The following is a 23,062-nucleotide window of genomic DNA, read 5'->3' on the forward strand; positions in this document are numbered from 1 at the left end:
GTTAACACAAAATTTAAGTCCTCACAGTAGTGATTTTATTAAATTAGTTGCTTTTATAAAACATTGCAGATGTCATAATTGTTAACATAACAATTTACCAAACTGTAGTCAACTGGTGCAGTTTGCTGAGCATGTTTTATAAAGGAAAGGAAATGCCAAAACCCTGTTAAAGTTATTCCACTGCAGCCTAAGAGAACAAAGGAGAATTGTCACTTAAATCAGGGAAATAAAACAGGTAAAGAGCTTCCCTCCCCCATCTGAAGCACTCCATCCGTAGAACAGTCTGATAAATAGGAACTAGACAGTCTATGCATTCAAGAGATTCCACAAGTTGTAATGCAGTGCAATAATGGAGAGGTTTACCTTCTTCAGCTTCAAAGTTGGAGGGTTTGGTCATTTAATTTTTAAATATCAAGCTAGTGCTTTTCAGCTGTTGTATCTTCACTCTGAGATAAGCAGTCTTCTTCACAATGTATTTTTTTTAATATCCTCACGCTCAATTTTAAGACAAAGCAATTTTAATACTAGGTGCACACCACATGCCCTTGCCGCAAACTGCTTTTCTTGACAAGTTATGAAGTAGTTCAAGGAGGTATGGTTAAGGCTGTATTACTGAATGGTGCTGGTAAATACTACACAATTTTTGTCATGTTGCAACCTTTGTTTCCAATTCAGTGACTGCTGCTATGGAATCAGAGCAACAATGACAACATTATTAGGTTTTTGTGTTTTGTTTTTTTCTTTTTTAAACTATGATTTAGTAGCGACTGAGGTTCCCAATTTTAACCCCTTGGCAGCAAGATCCAAGTTCCCTCATTCGCACATTAGCACCTAAGTGTCAAGGGGTTAAATAACCAGCACAAAAGATACTGCACTTCTGATTGTAGCATTTGGCAGAACTGAAAGGAAAGGAAGTTGTGCTACATGTTGAAGGGATTGTGGGCAACAGAAAGAAGACACCAGGAGAAGAGAAAATGTCACATGAAGTCTTCATAGTCTTGTACATATCCTCCATCATAGCCACCGTAATCTGCCAGATCGTCTTTCATGGTAGCCTTTAATCCCCCTCCAGGGACCACACCTTTCTTCTTCTTTTTGGCTTTGCTTTGCTAAAGACAAAAGAGAGTGAATTTATGAGCCTACCTACTGGGAGTATCTTTTCTGGTACAGAGACCCTCAGATACCAAAAGAAGCCTCTGGTACCAAAAAGCTTTAGTTCTCAAAGGGAGATCCCAGACCCTAACCCTGGGCAATTTCTATTAATTCCCAAAAGAAAACCATGAATGTGTCTATAAACAAGAGGATGGTAATGGCACGCACTCCTGCTCTGTTCCAACATAAAGCTTTAGTTCAGGCTCCTACTACACTTGTTCAGAATATTATGCCTATATCCCCGTCCTCCTGGAATATGCATTTCCTCCGCATGCTTGTTCTTACCTTTTCTTGCTTTTGTTTTTCACTGCAAAGCACAGTCAGTGAATTGGTAATCTTTTTCAAGTCATCAATTTCCACTAAGGGAAAAAAAAAAAAAAGCAATACCACATCTAATTTGGCCATGATTAATTTCAGTAGCTTTGGAAAGCCTATGAATTTGTCCTGTTAAACGTAAGACGGTAAAGAATCATTCAGTCTATGGTTAGGTCCACAAATCAGAACTACTTAAATTTCTTTATAATAACCTGTAATAACCAAGACACCATCATTCAAAGAGAAAGGAAAAATGTCTTCAGAGCTCACAGTGCTCCCTACCATACTTCCTTACTCAATCTACGCACATGAATTGGGGGTGGGGGGACCATATAGAAGATTACTATTCCTTTCCACAACAAGTCCTCAAATGCGCAGTAAGGAGTGGCTAAATGAAGGTGGAACGAGTCTTATGACAACTTTCCACCCCTTGGGGTCTCCATTTTCAACCAGAGGAACTAGAATGAAAATAGTAGGCGCCTCAGAGATCTCTGTGTCCCACTGGAGACAAGCCTGTTTACAGGACAACACATCCTTCCATCCTTAGAGAAATATCAAGCTGGAAACAGATACCAGTTTTCAGCTACCAAAAAAGTGTTTCAGTTTTCATTTGAGAGCACCTTCAAAAATAGGAGGGAAAAAAGTACATGCAAATAAAATACCAGCCATGGGTATATCACTGATCAAGTTCAGAACCTCCAGTGTGGTAAAGATTTCTCAAGGAAAACCCAGTTTAAAGTTCACTGTGTAGAATTCCTTTTTCTCAATCTTAACCACAGCAAATACCAGCAAAAACAGTCCCTTCCACACTAGTGTCACTCCACCCCTGGTTTTTAACTCCCACACACCCTGCCTCTGAAATGTAGGACTCTGAGGGCATGGCACCACACCAATGGACCCAAAGAATAGGGACCAGCTCTGCTGAGCAACTTAAACCAAGTCACAGGCTTCCTTGTTTGTAAAAGGAAAAGACATTTGCTGTGGTTTCCCTCAGGTCTAAAATTCCATACACTCAGGGATCATTTTCCCCAAAAGATACTTCCGAGTCCCTTTAAGATATAATTAGATAAAAGAAGAAGCTAGTATTTTGTTAGCTGCTGGGTCAGCAAAGCTCAGATGTCCCTTTTGGGAAGCCATTTTAAAAACATGAAGAGGGCCGCCTCAAAAAACAAAACCACTCATGCTTTTTGCAGAACATTCCCAAGGTAACTTCTAAAAATCAATCCTACGTTTATTATAGAATGCGTAAAAATAGTCAACCTCCATCCTCCTGAGTATGATGTGCCCTTCCTAAAATCTACCCACAAAGATAGAGATTAGAATTACTTACATGAAATACACACATCTCGAACTAAGGCTTCCAAAAAACTGGCATAATATAGTGACTTTTCATATTGTGTAATTTTATCTTTTAGTAACTTTCCAAACTCTGTGAAGTCATCTCTTGAAGATGGGTTCATTGCATCTATTCCATAAACAGTATTATTAACACCTGCAGGAGAAGAGGAAGCACTAAAAATATCAGAAAGGGTTTTTTTTTCACATTTATAAACCAACTAGATAGCTGAACTACCCGGTTACTTCATGCTAAAGCACAGGTTCTTAACATAGGTCCACTGGAGTCCTTGGACAGCAATCAGGAGGTATGTGAATTTGGATCAGAAAAAAATTTATAGCTTTATTTTCACTAACCTCTAATTTAGCATTTCCTTTCATTTTGATTATAGGCAACGATTCACAGTGATATTAGCAAAACCTGTTACCAATAAAAGATCAGGTATTTTCATATCACATTACAGGTGTAGTTATCCTGAAATAATGTTTTCAAATTATATTACTTACTAGATCTGACACTGGCTCTTAGTTAATGCATTAATAAGCACATTCTTACTGTATCTCAAGTTATTTTAATATTTTGATACCTATTTCAGTAGGCTTCCTCACTAAGTAAAGCCCTATGTATTTTATTTTATGCATTTAAAAACATATTAAGAACAGACCCATAGTCTTTAGCAGACCACCAAAGGAGTCCTTGGCACAAAAGGGATGCTCTTAAAGCATAGGTCTAAGAAGAGCCCACAGGAAAGTGCAGAGAGAAGGAAAATGCAAATAAATTAAAGATGGTTCCCGTGAAAGTATCCAGCTAACTGACTCCAGAGGCAAAGCAGGGGTAAACCATGTGTTAAATCCCAAAGGAAAAATAAATCTGGCCTAAAAGGATTCTAGGCTAAGAGACAGTACATTCTATATCCTCCTCAACAGTAAAGCGAATTAGTTGTTAACAATATCACTGATTCAGTATTTCAGCATGAGAAACACAACATTAAAACCCTATTAACCAAATGATGCCTGTATGAATGCATATTTTTGCCTTTTAATCTATAATTGTGGTCCCATATTAGAATTTATGGGTACCAGGTAAACTCTTCTCTTTAATAAACATATGGGTGGCTTATTACCATCCTATGAAGACACTGGATAATAGCTGCAACGCCCTCTGTAATGAGATGAGTGCAGCTAAGACATGCTGAGCACACACCAGAGTACAGGAACATCACAGCCGCTCCTCTGAGATTGCTGGCAACTCATGGAGAGAAAAATCACACCTCCCGCAGAAAGGAGAAGGATCATTATAGCCTGCTTGATCCATTTTAAAAAAGACGGAGGGGGTAAAAATCAAGATAACTATATCCTTCTTAGCTCTAGGTTTCAATTTCAAAGTTATTTAATGTTTCAACATGATCTTCTACTCTGAAAAGTACTCAATAGGTAACGACAACAATGAGCTTAAACAAAGTGAGAGCTTTTATCTGTTTCTTTGGCCATGTTTCTTAGGCCATGTTTCTTACTTTACCCTTTACCCCTAGCACTCTGAACTCAACTGGGCACAAGACCCTAAAGTATCTTTTATCTCATGTACCAACCACAGCTGCAAGGGTGGCACAAAGAAATGGAAGCCCTCCAAAGACAGGGCATGGTGAGGGCCAAGAAGGGTCACAGAAAGAAATGACCCTGAGCAAAGGCACAGCCCTATAGTCAGTTCGAAATTTAAACCTCAAAGCTACAAGCCTCACATTTCATCCAACTTTCATCCAGCTGATAAATATATTTAAAGCAGTAGTATACTCTATTTGGGTCCAATGACTTAATAATCTTTTACTTGATACTCAAAACAATTTTTCAAAAATCTGAACATGTATCTCACTCGACCTGAAGCAATGAAATCTCAAATATAAACATTAAAAACTACTTTCTAATATCTAAGCCAATATTATTATTTCAAAAAAGTATATACTTTCTAAATTTTAGTATTTGGTAACATTTCCACATTATTCACCTGGAACTTCAATACTTCACTGCAATCACCAGCACTTACCAAAAGTTTCTTTTGCTAATTCAAGGTCTGATTCTTCCTGTAATTTCTTTAGTCGCAGTTTATCTGCTAATTGTTCTTCTGGTGTTAGCACTTTAGGTTCTTCAGGTTCTTCTAACTAAAATTAAGACAGAAAGGAAGTTTTAAAACAGCGGCATTATGAAGGACCAGTACACTTTTGTATTGTGTGAATTTTTTTTATAAATAATATACACATATAAATAATAGCAAACACTTATAAAGTGTTTATTGTATTTCAGGAATCCTTATAGACACTTTAGATATTTCTTTTTAAGATTTATTTATTTGAGGGGTGCCTGGGTGGCTCAGTGGGTTAAAGCCTCTGCCTTCAGCTCAGGTGATGATCCCAAGGTCCTGGGATCGAGCCCCACATCGGGCTCTCTGCTCAGCAGGGAGCCTGCTTCCCCTCTTCTCTCTCTGCCTGCCTCTCTGCCTACTTGTGATCTCTATCAAATAAATAAATAAAATCTTTTTTTAAAAAAAGATTTTTTATTTGAGAAAGAACAAGCAAGCACGAGGCGCAAAGGGAGAGAGAATCTCAAGCAGACTCCATGATGAGTGAGAGCCTGACATGGGGCTCAATCCCACGACTCTGAGATCACGACCTGAGCTGAAACCAAGAGTCAGATGCTTAAGCAACTGTGCCACCCAGGCACCCCAATACTTTAGATATTCTTACCCTGATTTTACATGAAATAAAATACTAGGCGCAGAGAGGTTAAGCAACCTGTCCATAGTAACAGAAGGTTAACACAGCTGGTAATGTGAGAGAATGGGTTTATTTCCAAAATAGCCTTTTGAAAAAATATGGAATTGAGACTATAGAAAAGGGAAAGATTGCACTTTCATATTCTTCTGCTAAAGACCACATTTTGAAACAACCTTTCTAGGGCAACTTGGAAATATGTATGAAGTCTTAAAATACTTTTATATGATTTATATGGAATCAAATAATTCCACTTCTAGTTATTTATCTTAAGAAACCAAAGATGCACACAAACATTTAGCCACAAGGCGGTCCAATGGAGCATTACCTATAATTTCAAATACATCTAGAGACAACCCAGATGTTTCAACAACAGAAAAGTTAAAGTATAGCACATCCATATGACAATACAGATGACCCCTTGAATAACACAGGCTTGAACTGCATGGGTCCACTTAGTCACAATTTTTTTTTATAAGTATAGCATATTAAATGCATTTTCTCTTTATGATTTTTTTAAAAGATTTATTTATTTGAGAGAACAAGCAGGAGGGGCATAAGGAGAGAGAATCTGAAGTACACTCAGTGCTCAGTATGGAGCCCGACACGGGGCTGGATCTCATGACCCTGAGATCATGACCTGAGCTGAAACCAAGAGTCCAGTCAGACACTTAACCAACTTACACCACCCAGATGCCCCCTCTTTATGATGTAGTAACGTTTTCCCCCCCTCTAGTTTACTTTATTGTAAGAATACAGTATATAATACATACAACCACAAAATTATGTGCTATTTACGTCAACAGTAAGCTATTAGTAGTTAAGTTTTGGGGGAGTCAAAAGTTGTATGTGGATTTTCAACTGTGCAGGGAGTCAACACCCTTAACCCTCATATTGTTCAAAGGTCAACTGTACCACACAGACATAAAAAATGTTCTTTTTTCAATGAATCATAAAAAGAATTTATCTTTTCCTATTGTTACTATTATAAAAGTAACATTATCTGGCTCCTGGGTGGCTCAGCTGGTTAAGTGTCTGCCTTCATCTCAGGTGGGATGAGTTCCCTGTCGGGCTCCCCACTCAGTGGGGAGTCTTTCTCCCTCTCCCTCTGCTTCTCCCCCCGCCCCTCCGCTTGTGTGCTTTCTCTCACATAAATGAATAAAATCTTTAAAAAAAAAAAGTAGGGGCGCCTGGGTGGCTCAGTGGGTTAAGCCGCTGCCTTCGACTCAGGTCATGATCCCAGGGTTCTGGGATCGAGTCCCACATCGGGCTCTCTGCTCAGAAGGGAGCCTGCTTCCCTCTCTCTCTCTCTACTTGTGATCTCTCTCTGTCAAGTAAATAAATAAAATCTTTAAAAAAAAAAAAGTAACATATTATCATTTATTAACAAATTTAAACACATACAATACAACTTACTGCTTATTTCCCAGTCCTAGTCCTCTGAGATGCTAGTTAATGGTTTGGTGAATATCATTTCTTTATGCTATGATGTTGCCTACAACAAATGCATTTTACTATGAGGGAAAATCTGTGACAGTATTTACTGAAGTGGGAACAAAGCAGAGGGAGCTTGTGCCATTTGTGGTCATCCATGTCCATGCAGTTTACAAGATTCTGATTCAGAAGTCCACTTCTATAATACACAGGATTTTGTTTCTCATGAAGAAGATGAAATAAGAAATGTCATTATGCCAAGTTAAAGAAATCTCAGACTATTTCTCAGGGAAATATCGTGACTTAACCATCTTCGTAGATCTAAACATCGTTAAGTATTTCCTGCATCAAAACTGAACATATCTTAACTCAATACTTGACCTAAGACAAACTATCTAAGGTTCCTTTATGTTGGAGACTAATACCAAGATACAAAAAAGTAGTACAGGGATGCCTGGGTGGCTCTGTCGGTTAAGTCACTGCCTACGGCTCAGGTCATGACCCCAGAGTCCTGGGCTTGAGTCCTGCATTGGGCTCCTTGCTCAGCAGGGAAGCCTGCTTCACTCTCTGCCTCTGCCTATGTTTGCTCTCTCTCTCTCTCTGACAAATAAATAAATAAAATATTTTCAAAAAAGGTATAAATCTTAATTTCAATGACCAAGAAAGACCTAATCAAGATGGTGTCTTAGACTGAGTTATAAGATTCTATTACTTGTTCTGATCATAGAAACACACCTGTGGATATATTTAGATACACAAATACAAATTATTAAAAAGTACCTAAAATGTTCCTAACTGGGGGATGCAGGCACTCTCATACATTGTCAATGGCAAATGCAAACTGGTACAATGCCATACACAGGGCAATCTGGGAACATTTATCAAGACCACAAGTATGATTTGCCCTTTGACCCAGCAATCTCTCATTTGGGAATTTATCCTGCAAATGTGACTACACCCATCAGAAATGACAAACACATATGGTTATTCATGGAAGTACTGTTAATCAAGTAAAGGACTAGGAGGAAAAAAATCTAGCTGTCCCATCATTCGAAGACTGGTCAAATAAAATATGGTGCATTGAGGCAATGGAATACCATACAGCTACAAAAAAAAAAAAAGGATAAATAAACCAAAAACTAATAAAAATGGTTTCTTATAGGAAGTGTCAGGGAACAGGATAAAGAGGATAGAGTAAGAATGGATGTCTGAGACTTTTCTGAGTGTATCATTTCGGTATAGTTTTGACTTCTGAACACATTTCATGTTTAAAGGATAAAGTTAAATTAAAAAGAAAAGAAAACCTTAAAAATGGAAACAAAATGACTCTAAAATGTATATCAAAATATACAGGGAAAATAATACTAATGACTTTAGAACCCAGGACCTAATTCTACATCCTTAGTAGGAAATATTCTAAGCCCAAAAAGAACTGCAAGGAAATCCTAAACTTGATTCAGTAGCTTTACATTGTTAGTATTACTGGTATTGTAGAAAAGCTAATAAAAATTATGTTAACAGTATCAGAAACCAGTATTTTCAGAATAAGAGAAAACATCAATATGAACTAATGCTTATAGACACAACACATATAAACACACACTCTCATGTACATTTATGAATTTCCTAGCTTCACCCATAAAAAAGGGTCTAGAAAGCCACCTCAGTGAGTCCTACTAGCAACTAGATTTGGCCACTTAATATCATTTCCAACTAAAAAGAACCATAAAAGTAGTAGCTGATTCCACGCCTAAAGAAGAGAGTTTACCAGGTGAGCCCAACACTTCTTACTGTCAGAAAGCAAGGAATTTTTCAAAGATTCTGTCAAAAAGATGAAGTTTCAACAACTTAAAGGGTTTCCTACTGGATAAAGCTTGTGACAATTTGGGCATCAAAAAACTAATTACTATATCTGAGTAAAACAATGAATTTATAAAAACCTATAGATCCACAAATTTACTCAAAAAGAAACTGACAGGGCACCTGAGTGGCTCAGTTGGTTAAACGAACACCTTCGGCTCAGGTCATGATCCTAGAGTCCCGGGATCAAGTCCCACATCGGGCTTCCTGCTCAGCAAGGAATATGCTTCTTCTGCCACTTACCTCTCCTCTCATTCTCTCTCCCTCTCTCCCTCTCAAATAAATAAATAAAATCTTAAAAAAAAAAAAAAAGAAGAAGAAGAAAAAGAAGAAACCCACAAAAATCCCTCATTTTTCACCATCTGAAGTATTTTTACACAATCTCCTGAGTCTGAAAAATTGGTAATTAAAACAATTAAGCTTTTACTCTTCCAGCAAAAACCATATCCAAAGTAACCAAACAACACAGTTTCTTACTTTTTTCCTTCTTGGGGCGGGCGGGGGGGGGGGGGAGCCAGCCAGTAATAAATGGAAGAGAAATCAAAGGATAAGAAAAATCACCATTCTGCAATCCCTAATAACACTAGGCAACAATCATCACTAATACTAAACAAATGGGTGAGAGGCTAACGTCAAACTGTATTACTTGCAAGGATATCTAAGTTTATAATAGAAGGATGTTACCACCTTAACCGAGTGATCAATTTTAGCATCGCTAATAATAGGACAGACATTATGTGACTCCTGGTGTGATGTGATGCAATATGAAGCACACAGCATGACCTCTCAAGGATTCCAACTAAAAATGTTTAATCTGAATCCAATTCAACTTTTAGACTTATCTGCCAAGTTACAGGAAACTGACTATAATTAGACTATAAGCAATCAGACAAATCAAGAAGATGGGATGTTTTATAAGACAACTGGGCTCCTCTCTTCAATACGGCAATGTCATTTTAAAGAGAGAGAGACATTCCAGAGACTTAGGATGTGTTAACTCATGTAATGCAAGGTCCTTGTCTGAACAAACCATACATAAAAGACATTTGGGGACAATCAGAAAAATGCATACAAACTGAATACTAGAAGATGTTAAAAAATTACAGTTCACTTTATTAGGTATGTAATCATGTGAGAAATAGCTTTGCTCTTTCAGAGATGCATACTAAAGTATTTCAAGATAAAATGCAAAATGTCTGTTACGTACTTGATTATATATTTTTTTTAAAGATTTTATTTATTTATTTGAGAGAGAGCACATGAGCGAGGAGAAGGTCAGAGAGAGAAGCAGACTCCCCGTGGAGCTGGGAGCCCGATGTGGGACTCGATCCCGGGACTCCAGGATCATGACCTGAGCCGAAGGCAGTCGTCCAACCAACTGAGCCACCCAGGCGTCCCTTGATTACATTTTTTAAAAGAGATTTTATTTATTTGACAGAGAGAGACACAGCAAGGGAGGGAACACAAGCAGGGGGAGTGGAAGAGGGAGAAACAGGCTTCCTACCAAGGAGGGAGCCCGATGCGGGGCTCGATCCCAGGACCCTGGGATCATGACCCAAGCTGAAGGCAGACACCCAACGACTGAGCCACCCAGATGCCCCTTGATTACATTTTAATAACAAAAAGAGTTAATGAATGAGGCAAATATGGCAAATATCAGCAACTGTTAAACTCAGGTGACATATACGATTATTCACTTTCTCTATTTCTATGTTTGAAATTTTTCTGAATGAAAAGCCAAGAAAAAAATAAAAAACTCTATAATCTGATATGAAAAGATTAAATACATTAAATGATATATTAAATAAAGTAAGGTGAAAACTATAAAAATTTTAAAAAACTTAAGAAAAGCATGGAATAAAGGGGTGGCTGGGTGATGGGCACTGGGGAGGGAATGTCCTATAGTGAGCACTGTGAAATGTGTTAAGACTGATGAATCAGACCTGTACCCCTGAAACAAATAATACATTATATGTTAATTTTTTAAAAAAGCAAGGAATAAAAATATATAGGAATATCCAAATACATAAAGATACCTCAGTGATGTAAGAAACCGAAATCACTTAAGGGATAGAGGGAGAAAAACAGGATAAATAAATGAAGAGTTGGGAGTTCTTCTTACCATTGTTTTTTTAATCATGTAAATGTATTTTCTATTAAAAAAATTAATACAGTATTCCTGATCGTCCTCCAAATAATCAGGAACAAAAACACCATATGGTACATGGCAGAGAAATGGATACTTTCTGTATTTCACTCAATTATGTACACCACAAATAAAGACTAATCACAACTAGTAAGAACTGCAGGCACTGGCAAAAATCACTGACTGTGGTACTACACAATCATGCCTGTCCCAAATGTTTGTGGAAACTTAAAAGGCATTCTAAAACATAAAACTTCTGGGTTAGCTTTTTGCAAAAACCACAAATTCAGTTTGGGGATTCACTTACCTGACAGTGTCCATTAACAGTCTTTACAAAGCCCTTCAGATTGCCAGGTAATATTTGCTGTCTGTTAAGACACTGTACCACTACTGATGTGAGAATTCTGTATTGCAGGAAATGAATGGTACTTACCCTCTTTTTAATTTCTTCTTGCCTTTTCTTCTGTTGCCGTTCTTTCTCTTTTATTTTCTCTGCTATTTTTTTCTTCTCTGAAACTTTTACTTCTGAAAGAAATGTTTTAATCAGTTACCCTGAATATTTTCCAGTTTATGGATGAGACAGACATACAACACTTCTATACTTCAAGAGACCAACTTCTCCCAGTTCGTGATTTATAGGCAAATAAGAATGGGAAAGTTCTGGGACTCTTCCTTTCTCCTCTCTGATCTGATCCTTAAGGCCCAAACACCTCCCTTCATTATTTCTCCAGCACTTTCAGCAGGATTTAGATCATTAAAATATGAGGCCACACCCTCTACTCTCTCCTAACAGCAGCACTCAAACAGAAAGCGGCAGGCAGGATCCAATCTGATTATGATTTGAAGGAGAGAAGAAATGGGAGAAGAGAATAAAGGGAGAACAGAAGGATGTTTGGGTTTCTTAACACCAAAATTTTCAGTTTTGTGACCATTCCATCATGTATCTTAACATAAGCACTAAACGCTCACCAAGACTGAAAACCAAAAATGAAAGAACCCCAGTGGCTCACCTGGTTTTACTTCTGCTTCCTCTTTTTTTTCATCATCATCATCATCCCAGTTATCCTAAAGAAAAGGACCTCTATTAATAATTCTCGCATGTTTACTTTTTTCCGTGTGCACATTATTATCAACTTTTCTAACTCCACGGAAACAAGCTTATTAGAATTTTTTTGGTATTGCATTAAAATTATAAATTAAATGTTGGGAGAACAGACATCATGATGTTGAGCTACCCTAGCCAAGGAAAAGGTCTGTCTTTCCATTTGTTCAAGTTTACTTGTTTTAAAGTTTTTCTCTTAGGGGTGCGTGGAAGGGTCATGATCCTAGGGTCGAGCTCTGGGTCAGCAGGCTCTTTGCTCAGTGGGGAGCCTCCTTCTCCCTCTCCCCTGCCCATGCTTTCTGTCTCAAATAAATAAATCTTTAAAAAAAAATAAAGTTTCTCTCTTAGAAGATTTGTGAATTTCTCTTTAGGTACATTCTTAAAAATTTCTGCATTCCTACTGTAAATATGGGTTTTTTCCTGTTATGTCTTCTAACTGGTTATTATTTGTATATATGATTGACTTTTATATGTTAATTTTATATCCTGCTACCTTATATTTGAATTTTTTTTTAATTCATTTATCACTTTTCATTGATTACCTAGGGTTTTCCCAGTGTAAATGAGAATAGCTTTACTTCTTTACCAGTTCTTTTTTTTAAAGACATTTATTTATTAGAGAGAGAGAGCAGGGATGGGGGGAGAGAAAGAGTCTCAAGCAGACTCCCCACTGAGCACGGAGCCTGAAGCCCCAGATTCCATGACCCAGAGATCATGAGCCAAGCTGTAACCAAGACTTTGACACTCAACCGACTGGGCCACCCAGATGCTCTACTTCTTTACCAATTCTTATGCCTCCACAACTGATTTCTCCAATTACACTCACTAAACTCTTGTACACTGTGAATGGTAGCAGTGATAATGATGATTACCTTCTTCTCTTACAGAAATACCTCTAGTGTTTCCCCATGAAGTGTATGCACCCCACAGTATTTATGCAGTAAAATTTATCAATCTTTTCTTGCCTGTGGATTTCAAGCCAGCTTCTTCTAGAATACATACACTTTCATTGTTTTTCAACAAGATCTCTGGTCCATGTGGAGTTTTTTCTCTGTGTGGTATGAAGTATGGATCTTATTCTATTTCCAAATGGTTACCCAACTGTCACAGCTTCGGTTATTAAAAAGTCCACCTGAGGGTGCCTAGATGGCTCAGTGGGTTAAGCCTCTGCCTTCGGCTCAGGTCATGGTCTTAGGGTCCTGGGATTGAGCCCCACATCAGGCTCTCTGCTCAGCAGGGAGCCTGCTTCCCCCTCCCTCTCTGCCTGCTTGTGATCTCTCTCTCTGTCAAATAAATAAAATCTTAAAAAAAAAAAGTCCACCCGAGTCCAGTGATTTGCCATGTAGTAAATTTTCACAGGTACTTGGTCTATTTCTGCTTTCTATCCCATCCGGCTATTTTCACTTCATGCCCCAATACCATACTGCTTCCCTTACTTTAATTATAGTATGTTTTTATATAGGCCAGGGCTAGTCCCTCCCTTATAGATTTTCAAGCTTTTTAGTATTTTCCTAGACATTCCTGCATGTTTGTTTTTCCGTATTAACTTTTATATCATCTTGTCTAATTCTATAAAAAACCTTCCCTGTTAACAAAACACAAGATAACCAAGCCAGAACTACTTCTCTTAAAGTAATTTGCAGCTGCTTTAAATAAAAAAACTAAAAGGACTTTATATTTCTTACTTTCTCAAATGCAGTGGTTTGGGGCTCCTAGGTTAAAGCCTCTGCCTTTGACTCAGGTCATGATCCCAGGGTCCTGGGATTGAGCCCTGCATCGGGCTCTCTGCTCAGCGGGGAGCCTGCTTCCCTTCCTCTCTCTCTGCCTGCCTCTCTGCCTACTTGTGATCTCTGTCAAATAAATAAATAAAATCTTAAAAAAAAAATCAAATCAAATGCAGTGGTTCAATTATTTCAAGTATTTCATTCAACACAACCCTGATTAATGAATTAAATCCATATAATATTTAAACCCAATATTTAAAAGCCGTCAAGAGCTGATCAATAGCTTCTTGAACTCACTCCCTAACTTGGGTGGGGCACTTTAAGGTGGATCTATACTCTAGTCTTTTCTACACCTAACAGAGCCACTAAATATAAACTGATTATCAAACAATTTTCCAAAGGCTCCACAGATTTGGAATGTTTAAATTTACTAGGGGCAGACACAGCCTTGTATTTAGATAGGGCTTTAATCTACAGGTAGCCTGGCCATTGTCTCAGCAACTACCATTTGAAATGTAAATGACATGCCATTTGAAGCTGAACCACAGGATTGCAGATGCAAAGCAAGAGGCCCTGATGGGACTGGAGGATATAGAGGGTGACTAATGAGCCTAACTATGACACCAAGCTTCTGTTTTATAACAAGACAGGTCATAATCTGAATCAGTCTAGGTATTTAAACTAACCAAGCCTTGATTTTAATAAAAATCCACCAAAGAACTAAAAGACTTGTAGACTGCCATGTGGTCGACAAGCAGAGTAGAAAGAAATTTGTAGAAAAGTAAAATATTTTGGGATGCCTGGGTGGATCAGTCAGTTAAGAGTCTGCCTTTGGCTCAGGTCATGATCCTAGGGTCCTGGGATCGAGTCCTGCATCAGGCTCAGTTGGTCAGTGGGGAGTGTGCTTCTCCCTCTGCCTGTCACTCCCCCTGCTTGTGTTCTCTCTCTCTCTCTCTCTGACAAATAAATAAAATCTTTAAAAAAAATAAAATAAAATATTTTCATAATCACCTTACCCTGGCAATTTAGCTTACAATTCAAGGTTAACAGACTGAAAGCAAACCTGCTTGTCACTGTTTGGACATCTAAGATACGTCAATTAGAAATTAGACAGCAAATGTTTATGTAATTTCACCGGTTTGCTTAAGTGCATGTTATCAATACACCACAGTACAAAAGTAACCCTAGAGCTAAAAATAAAAATTAACTACCAGGAATTTTTTTGTTGTTTTAAACTTCACAGAATATAGAAAGCTGGGTCTGTGAGTGGGTCTTCAGACAGGAAGACCATTTGCTGACTTCAAAGGGGTACATACTCACCTCTCTCTACTAATAACAGTGATGATGATGATGATGATAAAGTATTTATCAAGTGCTTACTTTTCATCAGGCACTGTGCAAAGGGCCTTACATGTAGTAACAGTTAACCCTAACAAAAGTTCTGTAAATAAGGTGGTGCTATCCCTATTTTATAGATAAGAATATTAAGGCCCTGAGACAGCTATCCCAAAATCTTAGTGAAACATAATGAAGGATGAAAGAACCAAAACAAACAAACAAACCAACCCTCCAAAAAATTAAGGAACCACTTCTAAATGGACAAAAGTTCCTTTAAAGTGTAGAAACATAACTTCTTACCTGAACCCTGAAAAGTATACAATAACTATCTGAGATTTAGGTCTCTCCCCCACCAAAATGTGTTCTTTCAATCAGTTCTGGAATAAGTCCCCCTGGAACTGCAGGAAAGCTCATCAAAGAGAAGGGTATGGCATACGGTATCATGCCCAGCTACAATTCTATCAGTTACCTACCTCAAATTGCCTGTGATGATTTTCTACTAATTTTAAGAAACTCGTCTAGCAGCCTCTGGTAGTAGGGGGTCAAGAGGGGAGAAGTATGGCTAAAAGTGAGTAGCTCCATCCCAGGACATCCAAAAATGGAGAAGCAGATCCATCAGGGGAGCATTTCTCAGTTTCCTCCCCCAGTAAAACATTACCCCCACCCATATCACTGATCCCTCAGTATCTCATTTATACCAACTCTATGTACCACACCTTTATCCCTGTTCCTGGTTTCCCCATCAAAGCATAAACCTTATTCCAGACATTCAAGTTAAACTGTCCCATCAGTGTAGACATAATGAGGCTACCTGGAATTCCACCGCAGAATGGATTTTAGAAGCTAAAGCTGGTTCCTACAGAGTCCTAGGAACAGCTATGGCACCTGCTTCTGCATTCATAAAAGAACCATGAAAGCAAGCCTTGCCTGTCACCCTCACCCCAGAGTACTCAAATCTTCCCTGAAGTTTCTACCACACCGGGGACAAGTCCCTAAAGAAGGGAGCATAATGATGTTAACAAAGAGACTAGTCACCCTTCCAAAGAGAGTAATCCCAAAAGCAGGTCAGGCAGTTTTCCCCATGAACTTAAAAGTTTTTGTTTTCTTAGTTATAAAATTTGCCAAGTGCCCAAAAAGTACATGTAAGGTAGAATGTCGAAATCTGCCCAATTTTCTATAAACACTCAGACTTTGTAAATCCTCACAATAACTTCAGATAAAATTCAAAAAAACGTTCTTCGGGAAACAACTAAAATTAACACATTTAAGTAGCGATTAAATCTGTACTTCAGTAAGCTCTAAATGGCTATTTGGTTCCAGAGACTACCTGTCAATAACCAAATAAATTCCTTACCCAATTATTTTTGGTAGGTAATAAATCTGCTAAATATAATATTCAATTTGTCTTTAAAACAATCATCCAGGTTGCTCTTGTGAAATGGCTAGCTTCCTTAAAACAGAGGCGGTTTATAAACTACTTATCTATACTCTTCTACAATACACACCCAACATCATTTGAGCCATTTCTCTGAAAGAGTTGACTGCTTTTCAAGTTTAAAACCTGCTACCTGGGGCGCCTGGGTGGCTCAGTCGTTAAGCATCTGCTTTCTGCTCAGGTCATGATCCCAGAGTCCTGGGATAGAACCCCACCCCTCATCAAGATCCCTGCTCGGTGGGAAGCCTGCTTCTCCTTCTCCCACTCCCCCAGCTTGTGTTCCCTCGCTCACTGTCTCTCTCTCTCTCTCTGTCAAATAAATAAATAAATACAATCTTTAAAACAACAACAAAAATAAAATCTGCTTCCCAACTGAACAGGACCAGAAATGAAAACAAAACAAAAATTTTATATCCTGCTTTTTAAAAATTCCTCATAATATAGCCAGTAGTTGGCTAATCTGTCATTTTTATCATGTACAACTACAGAATGTCACATGAAGTAAGAGAACACATTTAGGGCTGAAAATGCTTTCCAACTTAAGCAAGATATATTTATAGATCATCAAACAGGAGTAGCTACAAAGGAAGGTAAAATTCTTTTGCCCCACAGCAAGAATCCATTAATTAACACATACTCCTTTACTTTTCTTTAAGTAGTTTGGTTTACGTAAAGAATAACCGTTTGCAGGAAAAGAGCCTTTCACTGATGTTCTGTAAGCTGTACTGTTGTGCTCTAAGAGGCCCCAGAACTCTGTAACAGGCTTCTGGCAAGGGTAGGCTTTCCAGAAACGTTCAGTTTTGTTTTTTTTAAAGATTTTATTTACTTATTTGACAGATGGAAATCACAGAGAAGCAGGCAGAGAGAGAGGAGAAAGCAGGCTCCCTGCTGAGCAGAGAGCCCGATGTGGGGCTCGATCCCAGGACCCTGGGATCACGACCTGAGCTGAAGGCAGAGGCTTTAACCCACTGAGCCACCCAGGCGCCCCAGAAACGTTCAGTTTTTAAAAGAAGCCCAGGGGCGCCTGGGTGGCTCAGTGGGTTAAGGCCTCTGCCTTTGGCTCAGGTCATGATCCCAGGGTCCTGAGATGGAGCCCGCATCAGGCTCTCTGCTCAGTGGGGAGCCTGCTTCCCTGCCTTCTCTCTCTGCCTACTTGTGATCTGTCAAATAAATAAGTAAAAATCTTCAAAAAAATAAAATAAATAAAAGAAGCCCAAATGTTATTCCATAATCTCAGAAGTATGCTGGCTTCTAGAAGCCAAGGTACCTGCCTCAATAAATTCTACTTCATTTAATTCAATTCATTAAGTTTTTAACATCTTACTCTGTATTATGGCTCAGCACTCAGTTGAATTCCACCTCAATGTGTACCTGTCTCATATCTGGAACTCTCATTAATCAATTCTACTTTAAATGCTTGGCTAAAGCAAGATCAAGTTACTGAACAATAAACAAAATGGCTTATTTATTTTCAGTTATCCAGCATGACAAACACATCAGGTAAATATTTTCCAGTAATAAACATGCTATCTAACTAAAAACTTACTAGTTTATAAAAACTACCAGGGAATTGAAATGATATAACTGAGATTTACCTCAAAATAATCTGGTTAGGGGAGAACAGTGAGTGGAAAGACAGAAAAAATAAGATTGTGCATGGGTTTATTAAACTTCTCTTTACCTCTTTTTATGCTTGGAATTTTTCATAAGAAGTTACACACACACTTCAAGATAGTTACACACACCATTTCCTGGCAAAATGCCCACCTTCCGAGTATTTTCCAATAATCTCCCATTTCTCTGAAGTAGAGAGAACAGCTATTTCCAGTTTTTGAAAAAAGTGTCCTTACTCTGGTAGATTTAAGCTATTGAGCCGGAGAGGATCCTAAAAGATGGCTGAATGGGTAGGATGAGACAGGCAGTTTTCAACTAAGTCCATTCTCAAAAAATTCTATAATAGCATTACAGGAGCAAATGCCAGAGATGTCTGAACACAGCCAGAAGTCTCCTCAAAACAATTCTACACACCTTAAATAAATTCAACTTTTAATCTATTCTATATTGAAATGCTCGGAAACTAGTAAAACGGAGTAAAAGTTGTGTTGTCCCTGCTCGCGAAGGATAGGTACTCACTGCCTTCTTAGTCAACACATCCTGCACATCACTCCAGCAATGGGGAAGGAGTGCTGTGATAATATGCTAAGTGAACAATTTGTCCCACTACCTCTGCATAACATCAGGACAGTAAGAAACGTAAAATAAAGCAAATGTTAACAGGAGAGTATGTTTGCTAGTTCTCATCTTTCTTTTTTCCTTTTTTTTTTTCTTAAAGGATTTAAGTAATTTCTACAACCAACAAGGGGCTCAAACTTACAACCCTAAGTTAGAGAGTCACATGTTCTGCAGACTAAGCCAGCCAGGGGCCCCTAGTTCTCATCTTTTTAACTGGGAAGAAGCACAGGCTTCTCTCCTCATGAATATTAACAATTCTATGGTTTCACCTAAATCCATTTCTGTCAATACCAGACACCTATTTGAGAAGTCAAGGGCAGCAAAATGTTTTAATGTCTACTGAAAGACCGTAAACTACTGAAGCAAATTACTGTAAAAAAGACCTCAATTTTCTTTTCATTTCTCAGGACATTACAAATGACATTAAATCTATATCATTAAAGGTTAAACACTAGATGATGACATAAACTAAAGAACTTATTCTGTTTCTGCATATTTTACCTTTGAAGACTTTTAAAAAATTCATACATTGTACACTTAAAGGTTATGAGTATTTGATCTCATGAAAACTAAGCCTTGTTTCCACATCCTTAACTAAAGAATTAAGTACTAAAACACTATAATTCAGAAATTTGGTATTATTCACTATCATCCAAAGTGACAAAATTGAACTCTAGATTGGCAATCTCTAAGCAAGCAAAAACTTGCTTGATAACCAAAGTCATCCCATTCTGAGTAAAATTCTGAGTAAATAGGTACTGTGGAGAGAACTTACTTCTGAGTAAATAGCCACTATGGAGAGAAGTTGGCTCAGGAAATCACAAAATGTGGCACAAAATAAACCCCCAGATACCAGATCTAACCAGCATATTTTCCTTTAGCCAGAAAAATTAGTTTCTTTTCAAGACTGCATCTTGAAGAGAGTATTAACATTTATGGAGTGCCTCCCAAGTACTAGGTAATTCTGCTAACACTAGACATATTAAAACATTTAAAGTGTAAACAGGGGCACCTGGGCTGCTCAGTGGGTTAAAGCCTCTCCCTTTGGCTCAGGTCATGATCCCAGGGTCCCAGGATCAAGCCCCACATCAGGCTCTCTGTTCAACAGGGAGCCTGCTTCCCACCCCCACTCTGCCTGCCTCTGCCTACTTGTGATCTCTGTCAAATAAATAAATACAGTCTTTAAAAATAAATAAATAAAATAAAGTGTAAAACAGGGGCACCTGGGTGGCTGACCTGGTGTTGGACTCGATTTCGGCTCAGGTCATGATCTCGGGTTCATGAGATCAAGCTCCACCTCAGGCTCCACACTAGGCGTGGACAGCTTGCTTAAGATTTTCTCTCTCCCTTCACCCTAGCCTAAATAAATAAATAAGCAAACAACCCCCTGAAGTTATCTCCTATAATGAAAATTTAGATTAGGACACTAAAAGGGAAGATTAAAAAACGTGTTTATGACCAAGAACAGAGAAAACGTCAAGGCAGTAACATACACCCAGGTCGGACTGATTGCGAAGCCCAGGAATCAAACTATTCTTTGAATACCATAAACTGGGAATCTTGAAGAAATTCAAAAGAAATAAACCAACATTTCAACTCAGAAATGGACAAGTTCAGTTTTTCTCCAAGATCCAACTTCAATGTTTATGTAAAAGCAGTAAGATATCTGCATAAAAGAATGAATCTGCACTGAAAGAGTGAGTGGACAAGATGGCCTTTATGATCTCTTACAACCTGTAAATCTCTTAGTTCCAAGTGGTCAGAATTAAATTTATCAGGACTGGACACCCTTGAGATCCAATAATCTCTGGCAGGCTACTTCACGGTATCACTTCAGACTACTCCATTCAGACTTCATTTTCTAGTACTTCTTTCCTGATTTCTCTAATCTTTTCTTCTCATTTGCTAAAGTATTCCTAATTTCCAGAACAGATGTCCTAATAGCTGCATCCAGTAAGAATACAAAAAGTGCAAGGACAAATTTGAACTGAAGGCTCAAAACATAAAATCCACTACAATATAAGGAGGTAACTAATATCTTGCAATGAGACTGAAACACAGTTCATTCCCATGTTTATACAACATGTAAATAGACTGTCTAAGTATCTTCACAAGAGTACTACTCATTTATCATTCCCAATGTCTGCAAAGCTCACATTATTCCTGAACCTCAAGCTGTTCCATAAATTGGACATCCACCTCATCAGACTCAGGAGAAAAAGGTAAAATCCAAACAAAAGTAGTAATAAGTTCATAGTGATTATCTGGCTTAAATTTTTTCAACCCAAGAAGGACTTAATAGGGTTTCCCAATATGTACTGAAGTGTAGAAGTTAGGAAAGTAAAACATCCACTAAGCCATTTAAGCCAAGAAAAATCATTTTCTCAATTCATACAAAACTTTATCTGCACAAATATAAAAGATTTTGAGAGTTCTGTTAATAAGAATCTTAACATTTTGGTCTTGAAAGGTTAGCTACTTAAAAAAATGAACGCACTAGTAAAACTGTCATCTGAAGCCATTTGATGAGTCCCCAGGAGTCTTCAAAAACAAAACGACAAAGGTAATTCTGGTTCAGATCAACAAGGCACGGGAGAAAAAAAACTGGCCCCTTCGTCTACTCCAACTAATATTTTCTTAGGCATCTTTCGTATGTAGACAAGTAACTCACTCTGTCAACTGTTTTCCAGACCACTGTGTAGACTACCTAGGTTTCTGACCACTGGCCGCTGACTATTTTAGTACTCGTTCATCCTTTTACCACAGGGTGGGGGTGGGAAGCCTAAAGTTATTTCACTTCACTGCTTCTATTTGTCTTGTGTTAAAAAAAAAAAAAAAAGACTGAAATTAAACCACAGTATTTCATTCATCTAACTACTCGAACAAACTCTACAAATGGGCTTTCAAATGAGTTACTGCCCCTAGGGAGGCCTGAGCTCAACAAGGCAGGTGGGTTGCAATACTTTCCATATGGGAGAAACCATGGGGCTCAATCCCCAACTTCCCAGATCTTTTTGGAGAACGCCTCCAGCCCATTAAGTTTGCACGTGGACCGGGCCCTTCCGCGGCTGTCACCTCCCGTCGCCAGTTGGCGGGTGGGATCCAGGCCTGGGTGCAGACCCTTAAAGTAACGCTGGGGCCGGGGCCTCCACCGCCCTCGCCAATGAGTCCAAAAGGCCACGCAGCTCGACTCCGGCCCATATGGCCGGCGAGCAGAGGAGAGAAGGGCACCGGGGAACCCTACGCTCGCGTCTGGACCCAGAGCCCGCAGGCCCGGGCGGCGCCCCTGGGCCCAGAGTCCACCCGCCCGCCCGTTGGCGGGCATCCCCGCCCGCGACAGCGCCAGTCCACTCCCGCGCTGCCCGGAGCCCCGGCCCGCACCCACCTTGACGTCCTCGTCCTCGTCCTCGCCTTCCCAGCGGTCCCCGCCGGCAGTGCCGCCGCCCCCCACCTTCCGCACCGGGTCTTCCACGGAGAACGTGTCCGCGTCTACGGAAGAGAGCGAACCGCGTTAGTGCCTGCTTCGGCTTGAGGCCGGCGCCGGCCCAGGCCCTGGCCCCGTAACTTCTCCTCACCCCAAGAATCAGAGTCCCCCGCCGCTGCCGCCGCCGCCATCTCGAACCGGGTGTGAGCGTGTGTGAGGGGAGAGCTACCGAGGAGTTAGCGCGGCGGAGGTGAGTCACTGGCTTTGCTCTCGTTGGCCGGCGCGGGGCAGGCTGGGACCGTGGCTGACTGTGCGCCGGGGCCCAGGCCCCGCCCCCTCGGAGGGCTGCGGCGGCTGCGGCGGAGGCGGCGGGGCGACGCGCGAGCGGGCGACAGCGGGGCGTGGAATGCGATCGCCGGCGCGGGAGTTGGGCGGGCGGGTGAGACCGAGCGTACAGTACTCGGTGGCATGGAGGTAGTGGTCCTGAAGGTAATGGGGCGGGAAGAGAGGAAGCGGTCAGGAGGAGGGCTGCCCCAGCCTGGGCTCCGGGGAGGAAACGTAAGTGCGAGGAAGTTAGAAGGTCGTCCCCTTGCCTGGCGCTTGGCCCTCGCCTGTCTTCGCCAGCCCTCCCCTGCCAACCCCAGCCCCGCCCCGACCGGTCGGGTGCATCCTCCCTCTGTTCGCTTTGGTCGCCGCCCGGGGCTGTTGGCGGATACCAAGGAGACCCCCAAGCTTTCCAAGCTGCGCTCTGAAGCGAGCTGTGGACGCCAGGGCCGCCAGTGGGGGCTGTGGGCCGGCAG

The 23,062-nt window shown here is 39.9% G+C and overlaps 1 protein-coding gene across 1 annotated transcript; it reads right to left on the minus strand.

The window, feature by feature from the left end:
• Positions 1-18: 18 nt before the first annotated feature.
• EIF3J (eukaryotic translation initiation factor 3 subunit J) lies at positions 19-22,563 on the minus strand. The gene is made up of 8 exons (XM_032856620.1): positions 22,414-22,563; positions 22,224-22,327; positions 12,018-12,072; positions 11,441-11,532; positions 4,844-4,958; positions 2,798-2,959; positions 1,438-1,511; positions 19-1,109 (listed from the first exon to the last, which is right to left on the minus strand). The coding sequence occupies exons 1-8, from the start codon at positions 22,451-22,453 to the stop codon at positions 978-980; spliced, it is 774 nt and encodes a 257-aa protein (XP_032712511.1). The 5' UTR covers positions 22,454-22,563; the 3' UTR covers positions 19-977.
• Positions 22,564-23,062: the final 499 nt, after the last annotated feature.

The sequence above is a fragment of the Lontra canadensis genome, unplaced genomic scaffold (genome assembly GCF_010015895.1).
Source record: "Lontra canadensis isolate GAN:19392208 unplaced genomic scaffold, GSC_riverotter_1.0 scaffold12, whole genome shotgun sequence".
NCBI classification, from domain to species: Eukaryota; Metazoa; Chordata; class Mammalia; order Carnivora; family Mustelidae; genus Lontra; species Lontra canadensis.